The 12,343-nt window shown below is 36.5% G+C and overlaps 1 protein-coding gene across 1 annotated transcript in view; it reads left to right on the top strand.

Annotated features, from left to right (window-relative positions):
- The window catches only part of slc12a5b (solute carrier family 12 member 5b), a 72,801-nt gene extending 64,096 nt beyond the window's left edge, over positions 1-8,705 (top strand). Inside the window, exons 14-26 of the mRNA XM_053624424.1 lie at positions 662-760; positions 1,875-1,994; positions 2,325-2,429; positions 2,912-3,080; positions 3,177-3,372; positions 4,177-4,346; positions 5,313-5,444; positions 5,535-5,642; positions 5,884-6,009; positions 6,785-6,972; positions 7,391-7,405; positions 7,797-7,930; positions 8,516-8,705. Coding sequence (XP_053480399.1) covers positions 662-760; positions 1,875-1,994; positions 2,325-2,429; positions 2,912-3,080; positions 3,177-3,372; positions 4,177-4,346; positions 5,313-5,444; positions 5,535-5,642; positions 5,884-6,009; positions 6,785-6,972; positions 7,391-7,405; positions 7,797-7,930; positions 8,516-8,607 — 1,654 coding nt within the window. The 3' untranslated portion in view covers positions 8,608-8,705. The remainder of the gene's footprint in view (positions 1-661; positions 761-1,874; positions 1,995-2,324; positions 2,430-2,911; positions 3,081-3,176; positions 3,373-4,176; positions 4,347-5,312; positions 5,445-5,534; positions 5,643-5,883; positions 6,010-6,784; positions 6,973-7,390; positions 7,406-7,796; positions 7,931-8,515) is intronic.
- Positions 8,706-12,343: the final 3,638 nt, after the last annotated feature.

Below are 12,343 nucleotides of genomic sequence, written 5' to 3'. Positions count from 1 at the left end.
ACCACATTCTCAAATAAATGGCATGAAGAGTGTTTGTGGAATTGTAAAAAATGAAGAGAACTCTCAAACTCAGACTCAAGTTCTGGGTGGCTTATTCTTCTACTGCCAAAGAATTCCAAGTTAAATTGATGTATGCTGTATCTTGTGTGTCTTTCCAAGGTCATACATCTTGTTTTTAGATGTAGCTGTAGATGAACTCCTTGGAGGAAGCATGAAGCAATCCAATTAAAGACCTTTTTGATGTTAATCACAGAGTTAGTGTGGTAGTGAAGGAATGGCATCAAGGTTTGGGATGAATTAAGAGGGCAAAGGCTGATCACCGGAAAGCTCGTCATCTGATGTGTCAATTATCAAGCCAAAAAGGAAGACATCTAGTACAAAAGTGTTTGCATTTGGTGCAATTGCCACAACGGCCCATCATGTGCAAACTTCATCACTCATTGAGAAAGAGGGAGATAGAAATTTAATGGATGTTCAGGCATGGTCTCACAAACTTCAATTATTTCATAACCCCATTTCACTGATGTCGGCCTGATATATTAATAACTACGAGAGAGACCTCATTTCTGCAAATGTACTGTTATTTGTCTTGTTTTTTTTTATATTAGGCTTGTTATAGCTGTGTACAGTCCTGTAATTTCATGTTATTCCTTTTGCACAGGTTTTTCTTGATGTGCTACATGTTCGTGAACCTGGCCTGTGCTCTGCAGACGCTCCTCAGAACGCCAAACTGGAGGCCACGCTTCAAATTCTACCACTGGTTGGTGCAACCTCAAACTCACATTGTTAAAGTTCCACAAATAAAGAAGCCTGCAGGACAAATATGAATAATAAGGCCAAAGAACAGACAGTAACAACATTCTTGAACAGACTACACATAATAACAGAGGGTTCTTCCATCTTCTTTTTTTTATTTGAATATAAAAGTCTTACTATACTCTATGTCAGTAGTTTCTCAAAGTGGGGCACGGGGAGACACAGGGGTTCAGGACAGAGTGTATTCCCACCTCACACCCAGGATTCATCACGACTCTGACCAGGATAACACAGCTACCAATGATGAACCCATACAATGAATGAATGAACTTTTGACTCCATTTGTCAGTGCTAATGCCACATAAATAATATTAATTGCAGTAATCGTTTAAGAGTGAGCTGTATATCATTACTAGGTTTAAAAGTTTTACCCCTAATGGGCTGTTATTAAATATCGCTAATTGAATGAAGCCAATTTAAATGATCTATTGCAATCACTTCCATGAAGCAGTAGACTGAGTTTTACACTAAGTGATGTAATATAGATTTTTTTTCTTCTTTTTTTTCAACTTAAAGCTACAGTCAGTTGGGTTTTAGAAAATTGTGCCCTTAAGAAAAACATCATAACCAATAAGTAAGGAATAAAACACTACTAGGTGCACTGTTGTGGGAAAATTATTTAAAACAGGGATGTGGCCAGACATGAAATGGAGTTACTGCTACCATGCCAAAGTTGACTATTTTCCTATAAAAGCACAACTGTTGAGTTACAGTGATATGATGTATATTTAACCATTTATAGTTACAGTTAATGTTGTGGAATGTCCACCAAACAAATTAGTTCCTGTCATCACTTATGTTATTGCAGCTATGAACAGTTGTTCCTGCCACAAGCCTTTTTTTCTCTTTCTCTCTTGAAGTTAATAAGACATACAAAAGCAGTTAGTCAAGCTACAGAGAAATTAGAACACAGAAAAGCCTCCATCCATCAGATTCGAGAATTCAACAAGAGGCTCTAAATCTAAAGACATATATGGCCAAAGCCAAGCAGTGTTTTATGATTTCCCTGTCCGGACATAAATATCAACATTCACTCTGCTGTATTTTCTTTTATCCAGGGCGCTGTCCTTTCTGGGTATGAGCTTGTGTCTCTCTCTGATGTTCATCTGCTCCTGGTACTATGCCATCGTGGCCATGGTCATTGCTGGCTGCATCTACAAATACATAGAGTTCTGTGGGTAAGCAGGCATAAAAGCCCCTGGGAACACAAGCAGACACGAAGCCTGAGGCATCACCACACAACAGATCCTATACAGAGCCTCTTACTTGGCAAAGTGCTATTATTATCCACTCTTTTGGACCAGGTTGGCAGTTTTGCTCTTGCCTTTGTTTTAACAGCCGTTGGATCAATATGCTGTGCTCTGTTATTTAATGCAATTTACTGTGGTGTAAAATCACTGCAGTGTGTACAGTACGAGATGCCATTAAGATATTGGATAAGGACAAAGGAATTAGAATTGCTATTAATGAAGGCACCTTGAATCTTAAGGGCTTATTTTCTGTTTCAGGGCGGAGAAAGAGTGGGGTGATGGGATACGCGGCATCTCTCTCAGCGCTGCCCGTTACGCCCTGATGAGGTTGGAGGAAGGACCACCGCACACCAAAAATTGGAGGTGAGGAACACACCTGTTAGCCATGCACCAACAATACACTCATCCACTCATTCAGCAGTACCTTAGATTGAAAAGATACATACGCAGACCTAATTTTTAACAAGTGATCTCAGATTCTCTCAATAATTAGAAACTTACAAGAGATCAATGTTTTACAAAAAAAAACATGGTATTAACTCTAGCTAACAAAAGTTGCAAGGGTCCAGAAAATGGTACATGTGGCATCCTTTTCAATGATGAATCTTTCTGTAAATATAGAAAAATTTGCAATATGTAAGACCAACAGGGAAGCGAATATATTGTTGTTCACTCAATGTTATACTGTAGTCATTTAAAACATATACAGGACCATTCTGAAAGTTTCCAGAATGTCATTTTGATGTTTCTGCATAAATTGGTTGTTGACTAATGCTGTGGGGATGTCCCTAATTTTTAATAAATCTCTCTCTCTCTCGCTCTCTTTTCACTTCTGTCTTTCCCAGGCCTCAGATCATGGTGCTGGTTGGTTTGGATGGAGAGCAGAACGTGGAGCAGCCACGCCTCCTCTCACTGACCAATCAGCTGAAGGCAGGCAAGGGCTTGACCATCGTGGGAGCTTGTGTTGAGGGCACGTACCTTAACAACCACACACAAGCACAGAAAGCAGAACAGGTCAGCATGTAAATGCATACACACACACACACACACACACACACTAATCTAAGAAAAGATCACAGTAAATCAAGTGTCTCTGCTTCTGCCTCTCAGTCCGTGAGGAAGCTGATGGAGACAGAGAGGGTGAAGGGCTTCAGTCAGGTGGTGATCTCATCCAACCTGCGTGATGCCACCTCTCATCTGATCCAAGCCGGAGGACTCGGTGGCTTACGCCACAACACTGTGGTCATCAGCTTCCCGAAGAACTGGAAGCAGCATGAGGACAACCGGCAGCTAAGGAATTTCATTGGTACGACACTGAGCCTCTGAGGTGTAGAGTTTATACTAGCACCATGTTCTTATTCTGAGAAACACAGTATACAATACAAAACAACTGATATTGAGAAGAAAGTCTGTTACAATTTGCCTTTTATGAATGATGTTGACTGTAAAAGTTACCAAGGCTTACGAAAAGTTATCATTACCAAGACTTACCAAAAGTTACCATTACCAAGACTTACCAAAAGTTACCATTACCAAGGCTTACCAAAAGCTACCATTACCAAGACTTACCAAAAGTTACCATTACAAAGGCTTACCAAAAGCTACCATTATCAAGACTTACCAAAAGTTATCATTATCAAGGCTTACCAAAAGTTACCATTACCAAGACTTACCAAAAGTTATCATTACCAAGACTTACCAAAAACTACCATTACCAACGCTTACCAAACCAAGGCTTACCAAAAGCTACCATTACCAAGACTTACCAAAAGTTATCATTACCAAGACTTACCAAAAGTTACCATTACCAAAGCTTACCAAAAATTACCAAAATGTATATGCAACCAGTATTCCTTTAAAAATTATCCAATTGATTTTTTTTTAACTAAAATTAGAAAATATTTCTTAATGAAAATGAGATTCATTAAAACACATTTCATAATTTACTGCAAATTTAAAGAGATGGACTGTTTCTATCTAGAAAAGAGAAGACTTTTTTGTTTTTAATAAATAGAATTCTGTAATTTGTCATTTAGCAGATCCAGGTCATTACAAAGTGCATTGGTGTGGTTTTTTTTTGTTTTGTTTTGTTTTTTTTTACCTCTTTTAGAGGTTGTGAGGGAGACCACGGCAGCTCAATTGGCTCTTCTGGTGCCAAAGAACATAGCTGCTTATCCATCCAATGGCGAGCGCTTCACTGAGGGCCACATCGATGTCTGGTGGATTGTCCACGATGGAGGAATGCTTATGCTCCTGCCTTTTTTGCTGCGCCAGCACAAGGTACTTATGCATCCTGCTATCATGGTTTTCACTATACCAGTTGATCCTCTTAGAGCTCCATATTTTGACATTAAATCATTTCACAGTCTGGAATTATTAGAATTATGTTGTTTTCTGACTTTCACTTTTGCTATGAAGCATTTCTCATCATTGCCATGGTGTTTTTCTGAATAAAGCAGGCTCCAATTTATTGCTTGATGATAGCTGAGTTTAACGGAGAGCGAGGTAAAACATGACATGATATTATTATTTAATGTTATTTTATTTCCCTGCCCAAACCTGCATGGGGATTTAATTAAAAATCAGAAGATGTTTAGAATCCATTTGACCAGGGTCATGAACTAATAAGGTCATTGTGTATAACTGTATAAAATAACATCTAGTAAGGAATAAAACACTTGGGTGTATTCAGAAAAATAATAACATTATGCGAAGCAGAGTTACTGTTTCCACCCTGAAGTTGATTCTTTTCCAATAACTGCATGAGTTGAAGTGTTTATTCATCTTAAACTACATAAATTTACCACTTCTAGCGCTTTTTATTTATTAATGATGAATGGTTTTGAATGACATGATATGCTTTATCTATTCATAGTCATGTTATGGAACATCTGTGAAACAAGTTAGTTCCTGTTATCACTTATAGCTATAAACAGTTGTTTTCTTACCAGCCTCTCTTTTTTCTAGTAAATATGATACAAAAATGTAGCTTGTTTCATGCTATTGAGAAATTGAATTATGAAGACTTTCCAGTGTTGAAAAACTGGAATTTTTCAGTGTCAAAAGCACAGTGGTTTAATGCTCATTAACAACTGAATGTATCATCACAACCTTAACACAATGAATGAGTTATAGGTTGGGTTTATATTGCTTTAAAGACCAGATGTCATATTTCAGCCCAGGTGTGTGTGTGTGTGTGTGTGTGTGTGTGTGTGTGTGTGTGTGTGTGTGTGCACACGCGTTTAGGTTTGGAGGAAGTGCAAAATGCGCATCTTTACCGTGGCTCAGATGGATGACAACAGCATTCAGATGAAGAAGGACCTGATGACCTTCCTCTATCACCTGCGATTCGATGCTGAGGTGGAAGTGGTGGAGATGGTGAGATTCACAACTCTACACATCTACACATACACACACACACACACACACACAGATACATACTGACCTCTTGTCACCCTGTGCCCAAAGCATGACAGTGATATCTCAGCCTACACCTATGAGAAGACTCTGGTAATGGAACAGAGGTCACAGATCCTTAAAGAGATGCACCTTACCAAGAACGAGTGGGAGAGAGAGGTATGGTGCTTCCGCAATTTTATACATTGTAGTGTCTGTCTGTCTTTTAACTGTTTCAACTGATCAGATATCAAATATTGGGCTAGTTTCTAAGCAGCTGGGTGTACACAAGCTTTTAATCCCTAAAAGCTTGTGATTCTCTAGTGTAGTGTAGTGTAGTTCTGTTTCTAGGAAACAGAAAGCAAATGTTTCAACTCATAAAGTTTGAGTGTAAAATGTTTTTGTTTTTTTTTCTTTCCAGATTCAGAGCATCACAGACGTGTCCCGTGGCTCCATCCGTCGGAAGAACCCATCTAACCTTCATCCGCAGAAGAACATCCCTGAGGAGCCTGCAGGGGGCAGTACCGAGGAGAAACCAGAAGAAGAGGTAGCTCTGTTTAAAATGATGTTCCACCAATAAAGTGATAGCACTAGTTCTGAAACTGGGCCTAATCTCTAACTCTGGAAGCGAGCACTGATGATGAGCAGGGCTTGACAACAACTGTAGTTATTCACACGTCCACCACTAAAATAAGACCTAAACAGTTTGATGTTCTTACACTAATGGTTAAACATGAGTACAATTGACATTATAATGATAAATAAATGATCCAGAAAAGGAGTAATCATATTACTTGCAGTTCTATCAATCTGACAACTTATTTTCTGATGCTAAAACGAAAACTCAGAGTTAATAGCTGCGGCTGATTTCTTTCTAGCCCAGACTGAAGATTCTATTCAAATGTAGTGATTGAGAAGGCACATATGGTGTAATGAACATGAAGGAGGTGGGTTATTTTCTCAATCACCGACTGCTCAAAATGCCTTTGGTGCAGAAGCTAGAATTAATTAGACTAAGCAATTATCCAATCCAAAGTACAAATTAAACAAAGGGCCAAATGGCAGCACTGTATTCAGAAGAGATTATTATGGACTTGAAACAGGAATCTGCCTTTCACTGAGTGTGTTCCTATGTGTATAGATAATAGTGTTATCACTGATGAAATGCCATGCTGAAAGGATCTACCATAATGGTTTTATAATAGTAATATCCAGGAACTAATAAGTAGTAGAATTTTCACGTTTCCCTCCCCCCCCCACTGAACCCTTCTTCACTCCTTGTTCCTCTCTCTCAGTCTGTCCATCTCTCCTGTTCCCGACAGGTACAGCTCATCCAAGGTAAGAATGCCACGCCCACCCCGACAAGCCCTCTCTCCCCGACTCCTGTAGACAAAGGGGCCATGAGCCCCAGTGAAGAGGTACAAATGACCTGGAGTGATGACTTAGACAATTCCAAGAATCCATCTGTGGCTAATCCAGAGACCACTAAAGACCTGTTTAACATTAAACCGTGAGTTGCTCTCTCAGCCAAAATTATTTATTGGTAAAGAAAAAAATCTGCCTTAATCTAAGTAATGACACAGGGATTTGCTAATGCTGTTTATGACACAGAATGACTTAATGTTATGTTATGGGTAGCTGAAAACAGTGGTATATGGTATGGCTCCAGTCTGTCAATTACAAATAAGGGAAAAGAAAAAACTAAAACGCCAGTCAAATGCTGCACCCAAGTAGAATTAACCTGCAACGATGACTGTAATGATTTACGTAAAATAATTTAATATTACATAATATACAAGTGTTTGAGAATATGTGTAGGTTTTTAACTTTAATCAGACCCAATGTTTTAAATACTTGTATCGCCAGGTAGCTAGTATTTAAGATATATTATGTAATGAGCTTGTTGTTCTCTTCTGGTCATGCTTCAGGGAATGGGAAAACCTGTGAGTACTCTCTCATATTAACATTACACACTCACACACCCCTTTTATGTATACAATGTGATTTATGACCAGATTAACAGAATACAGAGATGAGTATCTGTAATAAATATTAGGATTTATTACAGAGGATTTAGGATTTATTACAGTTTGCTTTCAAATCACTTCCCAAGGCTTTTACTTTTATCATATAAGACGCATTTTTGTGCTAAAAACTTTGAAAGCCAACCAGGCATAATTCCTAGTAATAGATATACAATGTAAGCTTTGGATATCTGACATTCAATGTTATTGTCCTTCCATTAATGTTTAGACATTATTACCTTTAAGTCTTCTGATTTTTAGAAAACAGCACAGCATTATGACTGCATTCTCCCCATCGTGTCTTTTGCAGGAACCAGTTCAACGTGAGGCGCATGCACCATGCGCAAAAGCTTAATGAAGTGATTGTGAGAAAGTCGCAAAATGCAAAACTAGTCCTGCTAAACATGCCTGGGCCTCCCAAAAACTGCACAGGAGAAGAGAACTGTATCCTTTCTCTTATCTTCTTCCAATTTGCTCACATTGGAACAGATGGTTATGAAAAATATAGGTCAAGTCAAGTTAAGTGAGTTTTTTATTGTCATTCCTCTATATGACTAGTACTGTATACGTCAGAATGAAAAGTTGTTTCTACAGGACCATGGTGCAACACATACACAAGACTACATAAAGTGCAAATACACAACAGTGGGAGCACATCTGCCTCACACCTCTGTATAGAAAACGGTATAGAAAATGGATGGATGGAATCAACAAAATAATAAATTTCTATGACTTTGTCCGTTTTCTACTTTAAAGAGTCCAGCTATATTAAAATCCAAACGCACTGAAGACACTACTAATGTGATTTATGCAGAGATCACTTTTCCAATGTGAATTACAGATGTCCTCTGGTAACATTACTTAGCAGACATATTATCAGTCTGGTCATCTAGTATATCTGTATTTAAGCATAACATTGAAATTCTGGGTTACACACAGTTTTGGGCACTTTGACTTAATGGAAAGACATTGTTGGAATATTTTTGTCCTGTTCTAGAAGTTGTACTCTTTGACTTAGTCGTTTTACAGACATGGAGTTCCTTGAGGTCCTGACTGAGGGTCTCAATCGAGTCCTCCTCGTGCGTGGTGGCGGACGTGAGGTCATCACCATCTACTCTTAATAGACAAACACATCCTCCCTCTGAAGTCTTTCTCATGCCATGTTGCTCGTTCATAGACTGAACATTCTAGTATTCCCAGACTCTGCCATGAGCATTAGAGCCCCAGCACATATCAGACTACTTTGCACTACATAATCAGAGACCTCCTTATTACACCAGCTTAACCATCACTCAGCATTATTATCTCTATTCGTTTCTTTTTCTCTCTTCTTAAGTTAATGAACTGCAAACTCTCGGCCATTTTTACTGATTTTTGACAGTGCATGCATTGCACAGATAGGTAGTTGACTCTCAGAAGACTGATATCCCAAAGTTAGACGCAGTCAAACAACTTAATACTGATACTGTAAAGCTGAAGAAGAGCAGGTTTAACTATCCGTTTATGAAAATGTCTTCCAGTGTATTGTCTTATGGCCCGAGACACACTTTGAATCAAAACCACAGGATGCGTGTGTGCGTGTGTTTGATCGGCTTGACTGCTAGGAGAGCCAAAACTTGTAGCTGTCCATGTGTCCATGCCATGGATGTGTTTGAATATAGAAAAGTGATGATGCTGAGATGCGTATGTGTGTGTAATGAGTAGTCGCTTTTAATATATTGAAGCTTAAAAAAAAAAAACAGGGCTGTGAGCTTCTTGAAAACTTGGTAAGACCATATTTTTAACACACAAATCTCTACTTCAGTTCATAGTATAGTATTTACACTGATGACAAATTGAGATAATATGTGAACAATACTGATACGCATCAGCATATCAAATAGGGATATGTGCATATTGTAGTATAGATATAAATATTATTGCTAAAAAAAAAGTATTACGTGAAAGCTTTATCAATTAAATTATATACAGTATACAGCATTTTAAAAAGGTAGAAAATATTCTAAAGGAATAGAAAATGTTAAACTATATGCATATTGTGAATATTTATCTACACAAAAGTTTATGACATCATCAGCAATTTTGAAACTCTACCATGATGATCACCAGCTTTTGCCAAACACTAAAATGTGCAATGTGTGCCATACGGACAAAAAAAGACTTTGTTAAATAGAACTTTTCTCTTTAAACGTAAATAGGTGAAGAAAGAACACTGACTATATTCCTATAATAAGCTAACGAGGCACTTTCCCTGGCCTTCATTCATTTTGTATTGTTTAAATAATGCACCAAACATATTCTCACAAAACCTAATTACATTGTACAGTGAACTCTCTATTTTTAAAAGTGTTATGTTACATTAGTCAAATATTCTATATATAAGAGCAACTCACAGATATTCTATGTTTACTTAGAGTAGAAGTAGATTATATGAAATCTATATATATCCATATATCCTCTTTTTTTTGTAAAATTATGAAAATGTTTACTGAGTAGACTAGTGAAAAAAAAACATAATTCTGCTGTCTTGTGTAATTGTGAAAATGAAGGAGAAACTAGAATCCAATTGCAGTGAGGATTCTGTTTTTCCTCACACATGTATATATAAGATTCACACCAACCGCAGGCTACGTAAATGAGGCAGGAAGCTGGTTAACATTAAGAGCACTGCCCTGACTGTGCTTTTTCATGTAAGCTCACTTTTGTCTAGTGTATGCATTGGAGAAATGTATTAACAGTGATAAGTTAACGTATGAGTAGGTCTCACTTATCGGCCCTTACTGAAAACTCACACACTTTTCACAAGTGATCATATGTTTTTTGTTCATGTTATTATGTTCTTTTCACGGATTTGACATCACGTAAATGTGACATCACAAAAATAATAATAATATGATTTTATATGTGAAAATTAAACCACATGCTCTAAATGTGAATAATTTACATGACTGAGTCATGTGAGACAATCAAATGAAAATAAATAAATCATGTGTTTAAAAAAAATTGCATGTGAAAATAAATAAATTGTGTAAAAGAAATCACATGAAAATAAATTAACCTTGTGGAAAAAAAAATCACCTGTAAAAAAAAAGAAAAGAAAAAAAAAGCACAAATGAAAAACTTCATCACGTGTGGATAAATTAATCATGCAGAACAGATCACATGTGAACATATAATTAATTGTGAAAGAATTACATGTGCAAATGCATGATTTCTGAAATAATCAAGTGATTTTTTTTTGTGAAAAATAATGTGTGAAAATAAATTCATCGTGACAAAATTCACATCTGAAAATAACTTAATCATGTCAAAATAATTTAATTCTTGTTGGGGAAATCACGTGAAAAATTAATTGTGTGGGGAAAAATCATGTGAAAATAAGTGATTTGTGAATAAATCAAGTGAGAATAGATCAGCATGTGAGAAAATATAAAAAAGAAATCAATCTTGTGAAATCTATGCTCACATAGGCTGTGAAAAAAATATCACGTAAAAAAGACATTAATATTTGAGGAAAAAATTGCATGTGAAAATAGAAAATAATTGCATTACATGTGTAAAATGTGTGAAACATAACATGTGAAGTGTCTAAAAATCCAAATGTGTAAATTTCACATGTGAAATTCTTGTGACTTTTTTGTAAGGGTGGGAAATCTCTCTGTGGTGGTTATACAGGGTTTCTGGCACTTAAATTACAGGCATTTTTGGACACATTAACTTACAGGTGATTTCTTTGTGAAACAACACTAACAGTACATGTTGCTATCAGACTACCTAACATAAGAGTACAGTGTACAGTTATATTAATAGGAGAAACTTGGACACCATTTCAGAAATTTTCATCACCTTCCCTGAAGATTTCTTTAGTATGTTTGCTAGATTTATTTAAACATAATTTAAACTATCTAAGCTACTTTAAGCTATCTAATAGCAAGGACCTGATTTACATAGCCAGATTGAGGAGTTAAGTGCTGTTGTGTAGTAGCTTGCCATTTCTTACTTAAAACTTTAACATTTTCAAATTCAGCCTCTTGAATTTGTGCGTTGAGCATGGTAGGGTTTTTTTTATTATTTAAATATAGTTTCTTGCATAGTAATAAAAAATACTTTATTTCAAACTGAATCACCATTTCTAAAGTAAAAACAAATGTTTTGGTAACACTTTCTATGTAACCCATATTCATAACACATAAAAGTTGATAATGATTCTCCTAATATTTTAATAATACCTCATAAAGCCCTAATAATTTGCTATAAATAATTCCAGAATAATCATGTTGTAATGCAATTGTCACTATTCATTATAATGCCATGTGCTCTTATGCACAACCTTTATAACTAATAACAACATGAATAATTATTGTATAAAGTTTGAAACTTTTAAAATACTAATTCTAGGTAAGATGTAAGACACTATTAACCTTACTTTTCTAATGTCATTTGGAAAGAGTTACCAAAGTTGGGTATGGAATATTTGGAAATAATTTCAATTCACAGTGATGTTAAGGGCTCTCCAATATCATTCCATGCTAATAAATTGCATATGTTATTTACTAGGACTGTACTTACAGGGCTGGACAGAGATCAAGAGTACTTCTGGACTAAAAAAAAAAAAAAAAAACACACAAAAAAAAACCGTAAAACTGAAAATCTTTTCTTTAACGAAATGCTTCGTTCTGTAACAACAAAGTAGAACAAATGTTAGCACTGTCATGTGACAGTCAAATATTATTTCAGATCTTTTCTGGTGCATGTTAGAGATCGTTTCATTGTCCCATTTGCTTTTTATGTTACAGTTACACCCCCCAACCCCCCCCCCCCCTTCCCCCACACACACACACACACACACACACACAC

Source organism: Ictalurus furcatus, chromosome 5, assembly GCF_023375685.1.
Source record: "Ictalurus furcatus strain D&B chromosome 5, Billie_1.0, whole genome shotgun sequence".
NCBI classification, from domain to species: Eukaryota; Metazoa; Chordata; class Actinopteri; order Siluriformes; family Ictaluridae; genus Ictalurus; species Ictalurus furcatus.
Note: the sequence above shows the minus strand (reverse complement) of the source record. Positions and strands in the feature narration are given on the sequence as shown.